General features: G+C 40.0%; 1 protein-coding gene across 7 annotated transcripts in view; it reads left to right on the top strand.

Annotated features, from left to right (window-relative positions):
- COLGALT2 (collagen beta(1-O)galactosyltransferase 2) overlaps positions 1–21,654 on the top strand; it is a 115,246-nt gene that overhangs the window by 91,946 nt on the left and 1,646 nt on the right. For 6 of the 7 annotated variants that reach the window (XM_063613778.1, XM_055233763.2, XM_055233768.2 and 3 more), the window contains 5 exons: positions 7,170–7,246; positions 10,887–10,993; positions 16,404–16,536; positions 17,648–17,775; positions 21,187–21,393. In XM_063613778.1, the coding sequence (XP_063469848.1) occupies positions 7,170–7,246; positions 10,887–10,993; positions 16,404–16,536; positions 17,648–17,775; positions 21,187–21,393 (652 nt within the window). Of the gene's footprint in view, positions 1–7,169; positions 7,247–10,886; positions 10,994–16,403; positions 16,537–17,647; positions 17,776–19,361; positions 19,496–21,186; positions 21,394–21,654 lie in introns of those variants that run through there. The other variant, XM_055233767.2, reaches the window with a different exon arrangement.

Here is a 21,654-nt window from a genome sequence, read left to right on the forward strand (position 1 = left end):
TTCATCATATTAGTCTCAGGACCTAGCACATTGTCACCTGGTAGATGCCCAGTAAATATTTGTTAAATGACTGAATGAATGATGATGAAATGATGAAATAAGGAGCTGATTCACTGTGACAGTATTTCTTGAACCAGCCCTCAGGAATCTTCTTTGCGAATTTCTTTAACACTACTTTTTCTGCTGCTTTCCCTATGTTCTAGGCCCTAAAGGATATGGGTGACATCTTATTGCTTTGTATCTAGCACAGTGCATGGCATGTAGTTGTTACCAAAAAAAAATCTGCTGAATGCATGAACAAATGAGCAAATGAATGAATGAAAACTGTATTGACAAGGGCACTGAACCCAAAGCCAGAATAATGGGCTTGAACTTAGACACTGTCACTTATGAAGGGAGAATCAGATTTCAGGACTTTAGTTTCTTCATCTATAGAGTGATTTTGCAATGTTGAGAAGAGCAAATAAAAGAATATATCAACTCCATAAAATAATGAGGTGTTGCTATTATTACGACTCCATTTAGCTCTCGATAAAGTGCTGTCCCTTATTATCCCCGTTTCATGGCTCTCGGTCTCAACTCCCAAGTAGGAAGAGTCTCTCTGGCCTCAGAGAGAGGCCAGCTAGACCTTATGTTCTCTTGTTTTCTCCCACAGGGCTGAGAGTGTAAGTTCTCGGTAAATAGAAATGCACATGTCATCAATAAAGATTTTAATGATTGCAAATTACAAATATGCACACTACCATGCTAGCCAGGTAGAGTTCGTTTGAGAAGAACCTGTAAATTATAGCTTTCATCATTGATCTCCCAACACATGCCACCTCTAGTGCTAAGCACTTTACATATCGCATTTTATTTCATTCTTATACTTACCTCCTTTTCTGAATTTTAAAAATATAGAACATAATCGGAGTAAGAAAATGTTGGAAAGATAAAATTTTGAGGGGTATAATGCAGAAATATGGCCTAGAAGTCCATGTAAGATTAATAAAAAATTGGTAATGACAAAATCCTATCAGTCAAGTATCCTTCTCTAATAAAATATTAACTAGGTGTTAAAAACACTTTGCATAGTGCCTGGAACCCAATGAGCAGTAAATAAATGGCTGCTAATAGTGTTGTTAGACTATACTGATTGAAGAATAGGAACGGGGTGTCCAATATTTTGACTTCCATGAGCCACACTGGAAGAAGAAAGATTGTCTTGGGCCACACATAAAATATACTGACACAACAAATGAGCTAAAAAAAAAAAAATCACAAAAAGAATCACATAGAGTTTTAAGAAACTTTACAAATTTGTATTGGGTCACATTCAGAGCAATCCTGGGCCACATGTGGCCTGCGGGCCACAGTTGAACAAGCTTGCATTAGTACGTGCATTTTATTCATGAGCAAACATAGAATGCCTGTAATGTATGCGTTCTCTGAAGGTACTGGGGATTCAAAACATTTTATGATCAATTCTCTGTTTTCAGGTATGTATGATTTAATAGGAGAAACAGACAGACGTTTAAAAAAACACTAACAACACAGTATAGCATTTTGAGAAAGAAGAAAATATCAAAGAAATAGGAATTGGGATAGAGAGAGATTGCTATGGGCTGTGTGATCCAGGAGACCCTCAAGTCCTAATGGTTCTTAAGCTAAGCTTGGGTACAAGTGTAAAATTTAAACAAGAAGAGTGGTATGGTGAGGACACTACAGGCAGAGGAAACAGACCAAGAAAAGACAAAGTATTCTCATGCTGAAGGAGAGCTGACTTAAAACAGTAGGCAGAAATAAAGTTTGAGAGAGTGCGGTGGCTTCATTGTTGTAGTCTTTGAATGCTCAGCTAAAGAAAAATTCCCATCTTAAGGAGCCAATGAAGGTGTTAGAAGAGATAATCAGGCTGTAAGGATTTATTCAACACATACTGTACCCTGCGGATTGTTCAAGATGCTGGGCATACGGCAGTGAACGAAACAGGCAGAAGCCCTGCCATCAGGGAACTTATATTCTAACACAGAGAGTTAGACAACAGACAATATATCTGGGAAGCAGCTATATGAATATTTGGATGCAGAATGTCCCAAGTGGAAAGAACAGCACATGTAAAGACTGTTAGACAGGAAAAGCTTGGGGGTGTTCCAGGGACAAAAGGCCAGCATGATTGGGGTATAAAGAAGGAGTTGGGTCAAGGGAGATGAAGTCATGGAAGAAGAAATGTCCAGATCACACTGAACATTCTGGCCATGGTAAGGAATTTAGATTTTACTCCAAGAGTAATGGGAATCCGTGGAAGATGGGGTGGGGCAGAGGGGGCGTGGCCTGATGTGACTTGTGCATTTAGAAGGATCATTTGGGCTATGGTGAGGATACTAGAGTGTAGGCGACCAGTACCTCTCTCCTGGTGGGACATGATGGTGATTGGGATGTGAGCTCTAGCAAGGAGGTGATGAGAAACAGACAGGTTGAGGATATATTTTGGTGGTGGAGCAACAGGACTTACAGAGACCTGAATGCAGTCCATGAAGGAAAGAAAGGAATCAAGAATGAGTCCAAGATTTTAGCCTGATATGCCATTTACTGAGATGAGAAAGACTTTATAGAAAAAGACTGGGGGTGGGGAGGTAGTTTTGGTCACATAAGCTTAAGATATTTAATAGGCATCTAAATAGAAAGGCAGAAGATAGTCGGATATATGAGTCTGGAGTTCAGGGAAGAAACTCCAGCTAGAGACAGATATTTGAGAATCATCAGCATCAGAAGGATATTTGAAGCCGTGGAACAGTCTGAACTCATGTAGTAAAAGAACATAGGATGAGAAGAGGACAGATCCCCGGGGAAGACAAAACAGCCAGAGAGCTAGGAGGAAAAATTGAGAAGTGTTTCAAGACGGAGCCAAGATGCTGCTGAGAAGCCAAGGAAAATAAGGATAAAGAATTGGTCATTGGTTCTGTCAAGAGAGAGGTCTGTGATGACCTTGATATGGGCCACTTCAGTGCAATGATGAGAACACAAATCCATTCAAGTGGACTGGAGAGAAGCCAATGGGGAGATGAGAAAGCTGAATCTTGATGGGATGGGGAATGGAGAAATCGGATGGAGGCTGTTAGGGGTGAGAGGTCAAAGGAAAGGTTTTTCTGGTTAGGTTGGGTTTGTCTGTTTATACTGTTTTTTTAAAAAAATAGAAATATAACAGTATGCTTGTATGCCAATCACAAGGATCCAATATATGAGGAGATCTTGATGATGTGGAAGAGAAGGTAATTGTAAGGTGAAAACGAGAGGGATTTTATCCTGGGTTGCAGCCCAGAACAATATTGGAGAGGCTATACTAGATCGAAACTTCATCTAATATGGCAGATGGGATGGCAGAATGTATTGATACACATGCAGTTTGGTTTGTGGACTTGAGGTGGATTGAAAAGGTAGATCTAATTTGATTTTGAATATTTTCTTTCTGAAGTATATAGGCCAGTCATGAGCTAGACAGAGATTTTGGAGATTTTAGGAGAGAGAAGGCAAAAGATACAATCTCTCAAAGAGTGGGAAAATAAATTTACTATGAAAGGACAGTTACATCATTTGGTGGTGTCAAGTGCCAACTTGACATCTGTGATTGTAGCTTTGAAGTGACTCAGTCAACACAGTTGTGTATGTTTCTCACAGTAGTCCTCTTGGTGCTGAGTAAGTGGGCAACAGGTTTAACCAGGATTAGGGTTTTATCAGGCATCAGTGGACGAGAATGGAAAATCTTGTGAAGGAGATGGTCGGGGAATTTCGGAATTGTAGACTGGAGTTTTAGAAGTCAGAGTTGAAGAATTTGGGTGAGGTGGGAGAAGGGTTATGACGACAATGACTAACACTTATTAAAAGCACTGTGCCCATCTCTTTTCATGTGATAATTCATTTAGTACATTAGAAGCTGCACAGAGAATTTGGGGATGTGCTGCCTTTGGGAGATGAATGACAGGAGGCCAGATCTTATAAAGATGTTAGATTTAAATGGTTTATAAAGCATGAGGAGATTACTCTTGCAAATTACAGCATAAGGTGATAGGAAGTCTCAGGTACCTGCTCTCAGTATTGACATTTTGAGACAACAGTACATCATGTAAAAATTATTAAGATAATTGGATTTGAAGTCAGGTCTAAAACTGAGTTCCAGCCCTGCCAATCACTCAGTATTTGACCTTGGACAAGTCTACATCTGGCTTGGTCTCAGTTTCTTTAGTTGTAAAAAAAAAAAAGCCAACCACCACAAAAAAGTGAAGATAAAATCACGTGGTGACTGTGAAAACACCTAGCAACCCGTTAAGCCCTTAAGTGAAGTGTTGAGTGTAACTGTTACGGTTGAGAACAGAGCTGTGCAGTGGAAGATTATTTTGACAACAGTGAGCATGATTAATTAGAATAGGAGAGACTGAGAACATGTGAGTGTTTGAAAAAAATCAAAAACAGCCCAGGCACAGTGGGTAAGGACCCAAGCTAGGCTGCAACAATGGAAGAAGTTCAGGAGAAATTATAGAGAAGAAGCGGTAGGATTTGATCCAAGTACAATCTGTCAGGTACTTTTCCAGACATGACTGGGCTTAAATCAGCTACCCTGGACCCAGCCCAGTTGCCTGGTTGGCTAATAATACCAGTGGCCACCAAGGACTAGCTCTGGGGATGATGTGGAATGGGAATTAAGAGCTCCGGTGGAGGAGTAAGACCTAGGTTCAAATACCAGCTCTATCAGCTCTGTGATCTTGGGCAAGTTATTTAATGTTTGTTTCCTTGTCTATAAAAATAGAGACACTCATACATATCCCATGGTACATGTGAACATTAAATATATGTGATTATATATGTCAAGTATATATGTGACATATATATCACTCACAGAACTCTGGGTTCTGTGAGTGATAAGACCTCTGTAACAATGGCTGTTAATTATTCACATTAGATCTTGAAACTATCCTGAAAGCAATGAAGCCCAGTGTCCCAAGTGGCAGTACAGGGAAGGATTATTTCCAGGAAGGGATTTAATGAGAGACCAGATCAATTATGAATGATGGAGTCAGAAATGACTACAAACAGAAGCCAGGATATACCTAACCTTCAAGTCTGTTGTCAGCAAAGATACATCCTTCTCCCCACAGACTAAGTTTCTTAGGTCTGACTCACTGTATCACTTCCTGTTTTCCTCTGTGGCTTACTGCTGCCTTCAGTGGCAAAACCCAAGCACACTTCTCTGATATTTTCGCCCAGTGATGACTTTTGGGAGCCAACCACTTGTGGCTTTTTTTTTGCAACACTTGTCCTGTGAATGCAATGACTGCCTATGTTTGATGGAAACAAAGTGACTAAAAGCAGTCTCTTTGGCTGAAATGTGAAAGCCACACAGGCCATGTGAGTCCAAAGGAGACCAGCAGCCTAGAATGGGTAACTCAAAATGTAACACCCTCCGAAGTCTCAGGCCCCAGGAGGGAGAGCAAGACAGCTTCTCAGACAATATCATGAATAGGAGGAAGCTGGTACATTAAGCTTCTTTCTCTTAAAAACCTAACCCTGTACCTGGTGGACCCTCCCTGTAGATTTTAAAAGAAACTAATAAGGAGTGGAGTGGAACAGAAAGGGCCAGAATATTCTGGGCTGCTATTGGGAAGACAAACACATGCACTGCATATGCACAGAAATATGACTATAAGTTTCAAGTTTGAAGTAATGAGACCAGCTCTTGTGTTCGGCCTAAGAACTCCATCTCACTGTGTTCTAGAATTTCACATCATTTGCCAATAAGTAAAATTGGATGTCAGGATTTCTCTATAATATTTCAGTGAAGTTAAACAGATCATACCCTTTGGACAGTATCTCAGGATGGGCAAAGTTATGCTGGAATATAAAAATCTGATTGACTTCATATAACAATGGCTTATTTCTTGCTATCCAAGTCTGCAGAGCAGGTGTCTTTCCTGGGAGCTGCCCTCCATGTGTTGATGCAATGTTCCAGGCTGCTTCCAATTGCATCTGCTCCATATCCACACATGCCACTATGAGCACAGTGGTGGGACCAGGGGCACTGTCGGGGGAGCTCTTGGAGAGTGGAGCAGCAGCACCACACTGTAAACTTCCCCTAGAAAGTCATAGAGCCCTGAGTAACTTCAAGGGCAAGAGAGTGTATTCCTCGCCTGTGCCTGGAATAGAGGTGAACAGATACGTTACAGTAGTCATGGCCATTACCCATAGTTCTCTCAACAACCCAGTTACCAGCTATCATTTTAAATTTTCTTGTTTTATCCCTTTAAGGAAAATCAAATGAGGACTTTGAATTTGTATAATACTAAACATTCTTCGAGGACTTTGAATTTTTATAATATTAAACATTCTTCAAAGCCTTTTCAGGTTTCTTAACCAATATTACTTCCAACCTTTAAAATACACAGTTTGCAAAGGAAGCTTTTTTAGAGTATCAGATAAATAAAACTTTCGTTATTGAAGAAGTAGTGTCGCTCCCACTTGGAATCTTCCCATTAGACATGGGCCAGCTCTCCGTGGTTAGATCCTGTTAAAGCAAAGGACCTTTTGCGCACCCACAGCTAAACCTGCCCAGGTGGGATAAAAATAGTCCCACACTTAGACAATTTTAAATGCAGAGAAAAAAGTGTTTTTCAGTAAAAATTCTAGCCTATTTCTGAGCTCTTTCATCATGGGCCATAGTAAGTAATAGCTAAGAGTTGTTGAGCATTTATTGTGTTAAAGTGGTGAGCACGCAGCTCTCATTTAAATTTTATAACACAGATACACTTCTATTATCCCAGTTTTACACCAAAGAAATGAGCTTAAAGAGGTCCCCTAACTCTCCTACTCCTTCGCAAACCAAGGTTTGGACCCAGATCATCCGACTCTGGAGCCCTTCCTCTTAACCATTATCCTAAACTGCCTCCCAAATATTCTTGAAATAAGTCTTAAGGGAAGTGGAGCAAATGTTGCAATCTCCATATAAACAAATGCTCTTGAAACCAGTGCCCTGACCAGCAGGGTTCCTGTGTGGCTACTCAGTCCTGGAGAACTGCTGCCATTGTCCCCTGCCCTGTATTTCCAAGTTGTATTCCAACCCTAGAGATCAGGCATGCGGGTGGAATTCTGATTTCTGACCCTTTCATTAACAAAGCACTCTGCATGTTTCTTGTGTCTTCCAGTTGACCGTCCTCCAATGGAACCCTCCCAGTATGTCTCAGTTGTCCCTAAATATCCAGACAAGATGGGATTTGATGAGGTAGGAAAGGTGTCTATATGTGTGTGCACATGCATGCGTGTGCAGGCTTGTGTGTTCATTTTGGAACACAAGCCTAAGCTTGCATCTGAGAGCCAGCAAGATTGGCTTGGTTGCTGAAATGGCTCTGAGGTCTTGGGAAAACTACTTGGTTTTTGTTGTTCCTCAGTTTCCTTATCTTAAAAAAAGGAGTATCATGATAAAAGGTAGTTAATCATTTACTTAGAAAGAAATTACCATTTAGTAATGAAAGTGAATTTGATATTTTCTAGGAGCAGATATTGTGATAATTTTAATCAACCTTTTTATCAAAATTCAAGAGTAAGAGAGGATACATGTTTTAGATATGGAGGACTTTAACTTTATTCTGCCACATCTGAGCAAGTGGAAACTATTCTGGAACTTTCTGTGCTTTCTTTTTTTTCTACTATTCTTCTATGGAAAAAGGTTGGTGAGCAGGGTTGAGAGGACAAAGAAAGAAAAAAAAACATATTTGTTCTAAAATTCTGCCTTTCAGCAGGCAAGAACTTCCTAATAATATTCTAAGGGTAGTATTTATTATTAAGTTTTAGTTGTATAAAGAATGAAGCAGAAATATTAAGAGGTTCCCCTCCTGGTAATATGCATAACAGATACTTGGCAGGGATTGTGACTCCACGTCACTGACTCTCTCATGGGTGTCTCCTGTAGCTGCTGAACAGTATTCAGAAGGAGCTTGGTGGTCTAGAAGCTAGGGCAGTGCCTCAGGAGTCCACAAACTGAGAACTCTTCCATGGACTCTGGATATGTAACAGATCAGGCTTTGAGCTTGGTGCTCATTGCCACTGATTAATCGAAGCAAGATGCCTTGTTTATCACATGGTAACATATACATACATATATGTACATGTCCGCAGAGTACAGCCTTCTCAAAGGGATTTGACACTAGAACTGGGAATTAAGATTTCTTCCATAAAACTGATTTGGAGCTATACTTCAGGAAGGGGGAAAGAGTATTTCATGAATATTAAATGGGGAAGAGTTAACAGCTTCTATGCTGTTTCCACAAAAGGCAGAATGAGAAGAGATGAGCTACAGGTAGTAGATAGGAATAAGACTCATTTGCAAATAGTTTTTAAAAATGATCAGGGCTACCGAGAAGGTTGTCCCACACCCACAGTGGACCAGCTTCCACATATTACTGTAACTTTCCTTCCCTACAGCTCTCTCTCGGTTCCCCAGGTGAAAGGACCCAAGTGTCCTTACATAGATTCATTTCTCCTCCTAAAAACATTGCTATGAGGACCAAACCAAAGCAAATAAAATAAGACAAAACCAGGATCTTCCAGTTCTGGTCTTGTTTGGGCAGGACACGGTGTAAGGACTGGGTCACTCCTAGAGCCCTTCAGGAGAAAGCCTACTCCATGAAGTGGCACAGGCTCAGAGACTCTACTTTCCTGAGTCTGAGGTTAGTCACCTCTCTGTATGGAACAGAGATAGCATGGTAGAAAAAGGGCTTTTCAGGGGCTTTTCAATCCTCTTTGGACTCTGTGACCTCACTGGTGGTGTCTGGGCTGCATTTGGCTGTGACACTCTTTTCTCTGTTTACTGTTCACTAAGTATGAGCGAGCCGTCTGTGTTTTTACTTCGTGGCTACAGTTTTATTGCACTTGTCCTGGCAGGGACTGGAACTGGATTGTTATTTACTAAAAGTCTTCCCAGACTGGAGGTCTCTGGTTTTGGGGGCCTTTTTGGATTTATTTCTGTTGATTTTTTGTCCTGTTTTGTTTTTGTTCTCTTAGAGTGACCTCAGTTGGCTTCATGTTTATATCTGAGAAAATGCCCTTTCCTTTCCATATCTGGAAAATTAGGGGATGAGGCATGACCCATCACAGTATGATTCTGAGTAAAAGAACACAACCCATTAAGTTATAAAGTCCCAAGTAATGAAGCAAATAGAGTCACCACAGAAAATTATGTTTTTTACAAAATAATTATCCAGTTAGGTAAACAAGGAAGGTAGTAAAATTAGGATGCACTTAATCTACTTGGCCCTAAATCAGGTAGACAATTTCTTCAAAGAGAATATCTTGCTCCTCCATCAGTTTCTATGCCCAGGGATTTATAAATGGATAGAAATGAGATTATTTTGCAAGGAAGGGTTGAAATTTTAGTTAGTGTAGCTTTTAATTCCAGTGAAACATATATTTATGACTGCATGCAGAATGACCATGTGAACCAAACCTTAACACAGAACTCCAGACTGGTTCTAAGACAAAGTTTCTCCTTTATTCTGGCCATAGCAGAAAGCCAACTTTATTATAAACCACCTATCTTAGACATTTTAATCTGTACTGAATTTGAAAGACGAGTTTGTTCACCTCCCTATTTTTATAGAACTGGGCCCAGAAACATTATGTCTCCTCAAAGTCATCCAGATGGTTAGTCAGTATGAAGTCAACACCACCTGACTTGTTTCTATAGGTTTCTGCTTTACCATGCTATGTGTCATCATCATTTCTCACTGGCAGTTAAAGTCACTAGTTTAACATTTAAAATGTTTCTTACTGTTTGTAGCAAAAGGACCTTATTTGTTAAAACATTGATTTACCTGTAATGGCATTCACAAAGCTTTAGATACTTCTATGGTTCATTAAATCTGGGAATAGTGAGGACATCCTCATTATCTGTAACTCTTGTTGTCCTTGTTGAAAATGAGTTGGCTGTAAATGTGTGCACTTATTTCTGATTCTCTATTCTGTTCCATTGGTCTGTGTGTTGTCCATTCTTATGCCAGTACCATGCTGTTTTGGTTACTATAGCTTTGTAGCATATTTTAAAGGCAGGTAGTGTGCTGCCTTGAGCTGTTCTTTTTGCTCAGGACAGCTTTGGCTATTCAGGATCTTTTGTGGTTCCACGAAAATTTTAAGATTTTTTTTCTGTTTCTACAAAAAATGTCATTTGTATTTTGGTAGGGATTGCATTGACTCTGTTTATCACATTTGATAGTATGGACATTTTAGCAACATTAATTATTCCAATCTATGAACATGGGATATCTTTCTTTATTTAATATCCTTCCATTTCTTTCATCAGTGTTTTATAGTTTTCATTATTAAGATCTTTACTTTCTTTGGTTAAATTTATTCCTAAGTATTATTAAATTTTTTTGTAGCTGTTGTAAATGGGGTTGCTTTTTCTATTTCTTTTTCAGATTTTTTGTTGTTAGCATATATAAATGCTGATGATTTTTGTGTGTTGACTTTGTATCTTGCAACTTTACTGAAGCTGTTTATCAATTCTAATGGCTTTTTGGTGGCGTCTTTAGGTTTTTCTAAACATAGGATCATATTGTCCTTTGACCTCTTAAAGAGTAGTTTTTTAATTTTCTTATTTCAAGAGAAGGGAGAACATATTTATCAACGGACATCAGAGAAACAAAGAAAGTTAAGTCACTACAAAAAGTTGAGTTTTGGAAATAATTCAATTTGAATTAATATCATTTACCTTAAACACTGATATGAGATAGAAATGAATTTTTACAACAGTTCTTCCTATCCTTTCCACTCCTTCTTCTATCTAAAACACTTACTAAACTTTTCGAACAGCCTAAAAGAAGACTTGAGTAATTTATATGTCTTTTCCCTTTTTCTTCTTGCATTAGATTTTCATGATAAACCTCAAACGCAGAAAGGACAGGCGGGACCGGATGCTGCGCACACTGTATGAACAGGAGATTGAGGTCAAGATTGTTGAGGCTGTGGATGGAAAGTGAGTTGGGTTTCTTCTCCCATTGCAGATGTGATTGGAGTGGGGATGTGTCTTCTCTGACAGAGAATTAGTCCCAGATGGGGCTCTAAGTCTCTTCGGTCATTAGAAGATAGTCATATTTTTAAAACCGCCACCTGTAGTAGCATTTAAGTTAATTTCATCCTGTAGAGCAGGCCTGAAATCCACTCACCAGCCGGTGGTCTTTGGTCTTCATTACACTGAAGGCTCACATTGGATGTGATTGTCCTGTCTCTGGGGGTTCAGGCAACAGTTGTGGTGGTTTTCAGCTTTCTGTAGTGTAACAGAAGGAATGTGTTCAGAATTGTGTTCAGAGCTGAATTCGAGCATAAAGTGCTGAAACTTGGGCAATCTGAAGAAAATAGATGGAAAAATGCATAAAGGTCTACATTTCCTGTTGCATAAGATGCCTGCCATAATCTGCCTGGACCGATCATAGTGGCCACTTTTCCTGGAAATACGGCAGGAAGGTAACACAGGGAACCTAGTTAGACCCCTTCTTTTTGTTTTGTCTTGTTCGGCTTTGCCCTTTTATTTGACACCCTAAACTATTTCAAGGCATAGATTTTTATAAAATGTGCCTTTCCATGTTATATGTTGATTTAGAATATGAGTAGCTTTGTTTTCTATTTGCACAACCCCAACTAAGGAGTATGGCTAGCAGCTGTTGAAGTTCTTATGACTCCCTTAGAGAATCTCATCAGTGTTTCTCCAAGTGTGACCCGGACACTCACATCAGAGTCCCCAGGGATGGTTAAGGGGGCAGCTCCCTCAGTCCCATCTCAGACCTGCTGAATTATGCTCTCTGAGGCTGGACCCAGGATCTGCATTTAAGAAGCCTCAAGGTGATTCTTGGATAGGATTGCCACATAAAACACTGGATAGTCAGTTAAATTTGTCCCAAACATCACATGGGGCTTGGTTATACTAAAAAATTATTCATTATTTATCTGAAACTTAAATTTGACTGAGTGTTTTGTGTTTTTCACTTCCTAAATCTGTCAGCCCTATTCTTGGGTGCAGTAGAGTTTAGGAACCACTGCTTCAAACACCTCCAAGAGCCCCAGTCCCATTCATAGACCACATGGACCAGGGAAACTAGTTGAGTAGTGAGAGTTCCTTATATATCCTGAATGCAAGTCCTTTATCAGATATGTAATTGTCAAATATTTTCTTTAACTTTATGCATTATCGATTGTCACACTTTCATGATGGTACACATAGAAGCAAAAGAGTTTTTCATTTCGATGAAATCCAATTTATTTTTTGTTCTTGTTGCTAGTAATTTTGGTGTCATACCTAAGACTCCATTGTCAATTTCAAAGCCATGAAGATTTACTTCATGAATTTTCTTCTGAGAGTTCTAAAGTTTTATCTATTACATTTAGGTCTTTGATCTATGTTGCGTAAATTTTTGTATATGGCATGAGGCAGGGATCCACATTCATTCTTTTGCACATGGTTATCCATTTGTCCCTTCACCATCTGTTAAAAAGACTTTCGTTTCCCTCGTAGAATTGTCTTGGCACCATTGTAAAAAATCAGTTGCCCATAAATGTAAGGGTTTATTTCTGAACTCTCAATTTTATTTGATTGATCTATATGTCTATCCTTATGCCAGTACTATACTGTCTTGATGACTGTAGCTTTGTATGTAAGAAGTATAAGTCCCTCAATTTTGTTATTCGTTTTCAAGTTTGTCTTAGCTATTCTGGGTCCCTTGCTTTTTCCATATGAATTTTAGAATTCGCTTGTCAAGTTCCACAAATAAAGAAAACAGCAGCTGGGATTTTAATAGGAATTGCATTGAGTCTGTAGATCAACTGGGAGAATATTTCCATGTTAACAATATGAAGTCTTTTGATTCATAATCATGGAATGTCTTTTTATTATTTAGATCTTCTTTAGTTCTTTGAATGATGTTTTGTCATTTTCAGTATACAAGTCTTGCATTTATTTTGTTAAATATACTCGTAAGTATTTTACTCTTTTGATGCTGTGGTACATGGAACTGTTTCCTTAGCAATCTAAATGAATAAGAATACAATTGATTTTTGTATATTGATCCTGTATCCTGCAACCTTGCTGAACCCTTTTTATCAGTTCTAATAGTACTTGTGTGTGTATATTCCTTAGGATCTTCTACATACAAGACCATATCACATGCAAGTAGAGATAGTGTTATATGTACCTTTCAAACCTGGATACCATTTATTTCTTCTTCATGTCTAACTACCCTTGCTAGATCATCAAGTACAATGTTGAATAGAACTGTTGAGTGCAGAGTTTCTTGATTTGTTCCTGATCTTAGAGGGAAAGCATTCAGTCCGTCGCTGCTAAGTATGATGTTAATTGTGGGTTTTTCACAGATGGCCTTTACTGGGTTGAGGAAGGTCCCTTTTAGTCCTATTTTGTTGAGTATTTCTATCATAAAAGGGTGTTGGATTTTGTCAAATGGTTTGTCTGTGTCTATTAATATGAACATGTGACTTTTGCCTGTTAATATGGTACGTTATTTTGATTGGTTTTCACATGTTAAACCAAACTTGCAACCTTGGGATAATCCTGGGACCCATTTGGTCATGCTGTATATTTCCTTTTATAAATTGCTGGATTCTTTTGCTAGTATTTGCTTGAAGATTTCCACATCTATATTAATAAGTGATATTGGTCTGCAGTTTTCTTATAATGTTTTTGGTTTTGTATCAAAATAATATTGGCTTCATAAAATCAGCTGGGATGTGTTCCCTCCTCCTCTTTTTTTTGGAAGTTTGTGAAAGATTCGTGTTAACAATTTTTAGACATTTGGCAGAAACCCCTAGTGAAGCCATCTGGTTCTAGGCTTTTCTTTGTGGAAATTTTTTTTTATTACTAATTAAACTTCTTTACTTGTTATTTATTTACTTTCTATTTCTTCTTGAGTCAATTTTGGTAGTCTGTACCTTTCTATCAATTTGTCCATTTCATCTAGGTTATCTAATTTGTTGCCATACAATTGTTCATAGTATTATCACAAAACCTTTTTTACTTTCATAAGGTCAGTAGGGGTGACCCCTATTTCGTTCTTGACTTTAATAGTTTGAGTTTACTTTTTTTTAATTCATCAGTTTAGGCAAATAATTGTCAATTTTGTTGATCTTTTCAGAGGACTGAATTTTGGTTTTGTTGATTTTTCTCTATTGTTTTTCTATTCTCTAGTTCACTTATTTGTACTATAGCCTTTATTATTTTCTTCCTCCTGTTTGCTTTGGGCTTAATTTTCTCTTTATCTAGTTTCTTAAGATGGATGGGAGGATTATTATTTGAGATATTCTATTTTACTATAGACATTTGCAGCTGTAACTATATCTCCAAGTACTATGTTAAGTGTATTGCATAAGTTTTGGTATGCTGCGTTTTCATTCATCTCAAAATATTTTCTAATTTCCCTTGTGATTTCTTCTTTGACCCATTGGTTGGGAGTGTATTGTTTAATTCCACATTTCCGAATTTACCAAGTTTCCTTTTGTTATTGATTTTTAACTTCATACCATTGAGGTTGGAGAACATACCTTGTGTGATTTCAATCCTTTTAAGTATACTGACACTTTATTTATGACCTATATGGTCTTTATGGTCTAAAAAATGGTATTTCTTAGAGAATGTTCCATGCACACTTGAAAGTGTATATTTGGCTATTGTTGGGTGGCGTGTTCTATAGATGTCTACTAGGTCTGATTGTTTTAAGATATTATTCAAGTCTTCTGTTTCCTTGTCTTCCTCCTGCCTAGTTCTATTATTGCAAGTGGGATATTGATGTCTTCCCCTATTATTATTGAGTTGTCTATTTCTCCTTTCAATTCTTCCAGTTTCATGGTTCTGAGGTTCTGTTAGGTGCATATGTATTTATAATTGTTATGCCTTCCTGATAGATTGGCCTTTTTTTTTTTGAGATGGAGTCTCGCCTTGTCACCCAGGCTGCAGTGCAATGGCACGATCTTGGCTCACTGCAAGCTCCAGCTCCCAGATTCACACCATTCTCCTGCCTCAGCCTCCCAAGTAGCTGGGACTACAGGCGCCCACCAGCACACCCAGCTAATTTTTTGTCTTTTTAGTAGAGATGGGGTTTCACTGTGTTAGCCAGGATGGTCTCGATCTCCAGACCTTGTAATCTGCCCGCCTTGGCCTCCCAAAGTGGTGGGATTACAGGCGTGAGCCACCACGCCTGGCCCAGATTAACCTTTTTATCATTAAAAAATCTCCTTCCTTGGCTCTGGCATGAATTTTGTCTGAGATTTATTTTGTCCAATATTAGCATAGCTCTGCCAGCTCTCTTGTCATTGCTGATTACATGGTATATCTTTTTCTATTCTTTTACTTTCAACCTATTTTTGTCTTTTAATCTAAAGGCTGCCTCTTATAGATACCACATGGTTGTATTAATTTTTAAAACTTACTATGCCAAATTCTTCCTTCATTGCAGTGTTTTATTCATTTGCCTTCACTACATTTTTTTCCAGATCCTTAAGGTCAGCCAGAGGTGAGAGACTAGGGACTTTTCAAGTTTTTCCTGGGCGTGTGGACAGCCTTGAATATGCCTGGGGCCTTCTAGATTCTCAGGGTATTTTGGAGCAAATCAAACTCCCTATGGACCTCTTATTCCTCAGTTCTTCATTTTAAGTTTTTTGGTGGGCTTCTTGTTAGCATCAACTGATAATGCTTCTCAAACAACTGTAATGTTAAACAGTTGTTGCTCATGGGTTTTGACAAATGCCCTGCAGATAGTGCTGTTCACAGAAAATGAACTCTGAGTCAGGTCAAATCAAGACAAGCTCTGAGAATGTAGCTTTTCAAGGAGCTACTGGACAGGTTGAATAGAGATTATTTTCTGGGGGCAGGTCTTTAGGGGAGTCTCAGTCCATTTTGTCCCTGCCAGTGGCTTCTGGGTTGGTGGGGTTTGCCGCTATCTTAGTTGTGAGGCTACTGGTTTTCAAGGCTTTTGTAGGGCTGGGGGGAACAGGTTAAGATTAGGGCAGCTGTGAACTTCACAAAGCTCACTGTGTTAACAGAGATTCAGCAGTGGGTCTTGATCAAACACTCCTTGGATTATTGCAATACTTTAGCTAATTTCCATAGGAGTGTACTTATTAAATGTTGTCAAAAAACTGATGATGCTTAGAACTGTGTTGGGCACTATGAGGGATACACAAAAATATGATACCCTCTTGTCTTCCCAGACCTCATAATACTAGTGTGACACATTAGCCCGGAGGAACTTGTAAGGAATAAAGGGAAGCCTCTCGGTCTTTGTCTGTGTGGGGGAGGGGTGTTTGCAGAACTAACTCTCTTTCTCTAGCCTTTGTGGTGGGGACCTTTAATTTGTTAATTTCCAGACGTGTTTTCTATGATGCAGGGCACTCAACACAAGCCAGCTGAAGGCACTGAATATTGAAATGCTGCCTGGCTATCGAGATCCCTATTCCTCCAGGCCCCTAACGAGGGGTGAAATCGGCTGCTTTCTCAGCCACTATTCAGTCTGGAAAGAGGTAAATAATGCTTTATTCAGACTGCAGTTTTATGATGAGGAGAAAGGAAAGCAGGCTATCGTAGGTGAATTAGGGCCAGATGTAAAGTGAGCCCGCAACTGTTCTGGAAATGTGCGTGAGAGCTGCTCCTACCTTGTGTCTCCCTCTGACCTAAGAACAGCAACAAAGGGGCAAGGAGGAGTAGCTTTGGTGCCACTTGGGATGGTGACGGGGGAGATACCCATGTCCTATGTGCCACACTCTTATTAATTCATTATCATCATTAGCAGGAATGCCTTCTATTATACCTATTGTGACATCACTTATTAAGTGATTTTATACAAGAAACCACACAGAAGTCATGTGAGGTGGGTTGGGAAGGACAGACCACCTTTACCCAAGAAGAAATTATTAAGTGGCTTGTCCAGGTAAGAAGTGGCAGAGCCAGAAGTGGAACCCCTGTCTTACAGATCAAGACATATCTGGAGCGGGTATTGGTGTGTGGGGTTCCTGATAAACAGTCAGTTTCCACAACCAAAGAGGAAAGTCCCTGAAGAAAGGCCCCTTGAACACTTTCTCTTTTAATGATTCAGTCTATGCCTGCCTTTGTTTTCTTTAAACTTTAAGTGAAATGTGATAAATAGGTATAAAAGTATATAGATTAAAAAATACAGCTCAGGGAAATTTCACAAACCAAACAACACACCCATGTTAATCAGTACACAGATCCAGAAGCAGGTAACCAGCATCCCACAAGCACCTCCCCATCCCGTGCTTCCTTCTAGTCACCAGTCCCCAAGGGTAGTCACCATCCTGACTTCTAAAGGCATTGAATAGCTTTACCTTTGTTTGTACTTTCCCTTATATGAATGGAGTCATGCAGTATGTGTACTCTCCTAACATGACATTTAGGAGATTCACCTATAGTGTTGCATTTAATTGTGGATCATACATCCTCACTGCTGTGAATATGCCACAGTTTATTTATCTATTCTACTGTTGATGGCCATTTGCTTAGATTCCAGTTATGAATCTATGCTACTAGACTCATGACTTTTTAATACTTATTTATCTAATAAAAATTGGGTATCAAACTTTTCATAGGGTATCTTCCTACTGATGACTTTTGCAGGTAATTGATCGAGAGCTAGAGAAGACTCTTGTAATTGAAGACGATGTGCGTTTTGAGCATCAGTTTAAGAAGAAGCTGATGAAGCTGATGGATGACATTGACCAGGCTCAGCTGGACTGGGAACTGATGTGAGTGACAAGATGATCTTATGAGAGGGCTCTGAGAGGCACTCAGTCCTTTCCAATGGGCAGAGAGCCCCACCTCCACAGCCAGTAGGAGATACAGCTTAAGCTTCCACTTATCTAGTTTTCTTTCCATAAATGTTCTCAGAAATAAAAGTGGGTAGAGGTTAGCCACTGGATTTTGCATCCTTCTACTCTTCAGGGTGGGAAACTGTGGAAGATCGTCTGAGACCTGGAGTCGGCCTGCAGATCAGAGACCTTCAGACAGAACCAAGGTGTGGCACTTAGCACTTACTTAGGAGCACAGCAGAAATCCCACCCTCAAGCAACGTGGCACATGGAGTGGGAGTGAAGCGGGAGAAGAGGTCATTTATTCAAGTGCAAAAGTCCTGTGTCATATTTAAGCCTCAGCTCCTGGGACAGCAGGTTGCCTCTGCAGCTTCTGAGAAGGTGGGAGGTTAGAGGGTCAACCATGGAGCTCCTCTGTTGGGAAATGGGGCTGCACAAACATGGAGAACATGGACAACTAGATTTGGAAAGGATCTGAGGCTGTTGCAGGAAAACCAGGCTCACCAAGGGAGTGCTGGCTCTGAGCTGACATTTAGTTAATGTTCTTTGTCTACTGTCTGGGAATTGAGTGGCTTCTACTTTCTTCTTCCCTTCCCTTTCATTTTTCCTCTCCCTCTCTCCCTCCCTCTTTCCTTTCTTTTTCTTCTTCCTCCTCTGCCTCCTCCTTCTTTCTCTCTCTCATTTTCTTTTTAAAACAAATGACACTTTCAATTTCTCTCCAATGAAGCAGAAAGTTCCCAAGCATTGTGTTTGCTCCCAGCTGTGTGTCAAAGGCAATTCATCAACTCTGAGCCTGCTTCTTTGGAGCAGCTGCAGCAGAGAAGCTGTCTCTGCTTCTCCCACGTGCAGGCGGTATTTAAGTGTGGACCCAGGTGGAATACTTGTTCCCTCAGAAAATGGGCCACTCTGAGCTCAGAAGAAACCTAGCAATGGCTCAACTAATGCGTCACCGTGTAATAAGAAGACACCTAAGCCTTGTCAGATGTCAGTCATGTGGTCATGTGGTTAGATTTGGCATTCTGCACAGTCCCTTGAGATCACTGTTTCTTCCTGTATCCTCCAGAAGTCGCTGCACTTCAGCCTTTCTCAATGAATGGCTCCGCAGCCTGTGGTTAACGCCTCACAGGCCTGGAAGCTACTTGATGTCCACGTGACTTGTATAAAGGCAACTTTCACTTAAGCCTCATAATCACAGAAGACTCAGGCAATCTAAGGTTTAGAGCTGGCCTATGTTCCCGTTCACATGTAGTTTGGTGGGTGCATTTCTCAGGACAAAGTACCAGCAGATCCAAGAAGGAAGAACAGTTGTCTTGATAAGGATACAGGAAAAAAAATGTTTTCTAAATTTCACAGGTTGATCAAGTCAAAATATCCCCTTAAAATCTATTATATAGTCTTGAAAAACTATAACAGTTTTAAATTGTACCTGTTATTTTCTAAAACAATAAAGAAACAAATGTTACTTAAACCTAAAACATGAAAGGTAATAAGCTGTTCATGATTGCCACATTACCTCTTTCCAGGAAAAGAAAATAATAAAAGGGAAGAATAGAACAAGTCACTGGAATCATCGAGGGAGTGTTGTTCAATAGAAATATAATACAAGCCACATATGTCATTTTCAATTTTCTAGTAATCACATTAAAAAGGTAAAAATAAATTAGGTTAAATTAGTTTTAATACATTTTATTTAACCAAATATATCCAAACAGTATCATCATTTTGGTATGTAATTAATATTTTAAAACCATTAATGACATAGTTTACCTTCTTTTTTTTTTTTTGTACCAACTCTTCAAAATCTGGTATGTATTTTACACTTAGAACACATCTCAATCCAGAAACTAAATTTTCAGCTGTTAAAGTAAACTGGGCTGGGTGCAGTGGCTCACGCCTGTAATCCCAGCGCTTTGGGAGGCTGAGGTGGGTGGATCACGAGGTCAGGAGATCGAGACCATCCTGGCTAACACGGTGAAACCCCATCTCTACTAAAAATACAAAAAATTAGCCGGGCGTGGTGGCGGGCACCTGTAGTCACAGCTACTCAGGAGGCTGAGACAGGAGAATGGCGTGAACCCAGGAGGCGGAGCTTACAGTGAGCTGAGATTGCGCCACTGCACTCCAGCCTGGGCAACAGAGAGAGGCTCCATCTCAAAAAAAAAAAAAAAAGAAAAAGAAAAAGTAAACTGTAGTCCTACCAAAACAATGAACTTGTTTCATGGAAAAAATATATATATTTCACACAGCTTCAACATTTAAAATTAAATTAATTAAAGTTAGAGCATTAACTCAGCACCTCTATCACTCTAACTCCTCTCAAGTGCTCGATAAGAATTTTCCTTCCACTGGATGAGACATGAGAGAAGCTCAGACTCCGTAATCTGAAGAGACAGTGGCTGGGGATATATGTTTGTTGTCCTCAGAAGAACTGAAGGTAGAACATAGACTTGTTCTGCAAATCCTGGAATGCTTTCACAAGAGGGAATCCCTTGAATGTTGAAAGAGATTGTTTCAGGGCAAAACAGAGGAAGCACTGCTTTACCTGGCAGGCAAGAAGGAGGCAACTCCTCAAATTGCTCCAGTCAAGCCCAAATCAATAGGTTCCGGACAAAAGTAATGGAGCACAGATCCTTGGGTAGACTAGGGAAGATGGGAGTGGCCAAAGGTGCATCCTGTGTTGTAGAAGTTGTTCATGGAGGACGGAAGGTGCCTGGGGGACCTTTCTTGGAGCAGCATGTCTGGGAGGAAGCCTGGCCACAGCTGGGCGAGTGTGAGGCAGGAGAATGCCTGTCAGGAGCTGTCATTCATACTCCCCAAAAGGAACCCCTTAGGGCCTCCCTTGGGTTCCCAGAACCTTCACTGCAGACTGACTCTTTCCCCCAGCCTATTTGGTCCTGTGTTTCCCACCAGCACTCGGAGCGCTGTGCAGAAGGCATCCAAGGCTGACACTCTGGGGACCTGAAGACAGCAGCCTCAGGATTCTCCCATCTGGCCTTTTTTTGTGCCTTTCCAACCTCTGTAAACACAGCTGGAAGCCCCATCTCATCTTTGAGAAATTATCTGAAACATCTTTTAATCTTACTACATCTTACTTTCTGGCTTGAAAACAGTCCACTAGGCAGGAATAGTGGGGGTGTTGATAAATGGAGCCAGCAAAATGGCCCCAGTGATGGCAGATGGCAGTCATGACTAGTGATTGGATCCACTTTGGGATGTGATACATCATTTAATGACAGAGAGAGTCAGTCCAGGATTTCAGAGGTATCTATGTAAACCAAAGCTGTGCTCCATCCTTATCATGGCATAACAGTCCAGGTGAAATTTTTCTCCTCTGCTATTTCCTTACAGTTATATTGGCAGGAAGAGGATGCAAGTGAAGGAGCCAGAGAAAGCAGTGCCCAATGTGGCAAACCTAGTCGAAGCCGACTATTCCTACTGGACCCTGGGCTACGTCATCTCTCTGGAAGGAGCACAGAAGCTGGTTGGAGCCAATCCTTTTGGGAAGATGCTGCCAGTGGATGAGTTTCTGCCAATCATGTACAACAAGCATCCTGTGTGAGTCTCCCTGAACTGCCTGCCTTCCCTTGGGCACAGCCTCTTCATGAATTATGCTCTCCATTTCTGGTAGTACTTGATATTTTCTACAGTTGTACTGCTTTCCTAAATGATCTTCTCATAATTATGATTAAGAGAGCCTAACTCAGGTGATTTATTCCTTTGTACAGATGGGAAGGTGAGGCAGAGATGGTGTGTCCTGACCAGAGATTCTTGTAATATCCAGTTTGTAGTTGAACTGAATGTAATGTGCTTGGTCCC

This window comes from Symphalangus syndactylus, chromosome 19 (genome assembly GCF_028878055.3).
Source record: "Symphalangus syndactylus isolate Jambi chromosome 19, NHGRI_mSymSyn1-v2.1_pri, whole genome shotgun sequence".
Taxonomy (NCBI): domain Eukaryota; kingdom Metazoa; phylum Chordata; class Mammalia; order Primates; family Hylobatidae; genus Symphalangus; species Symphalangus syndactylus.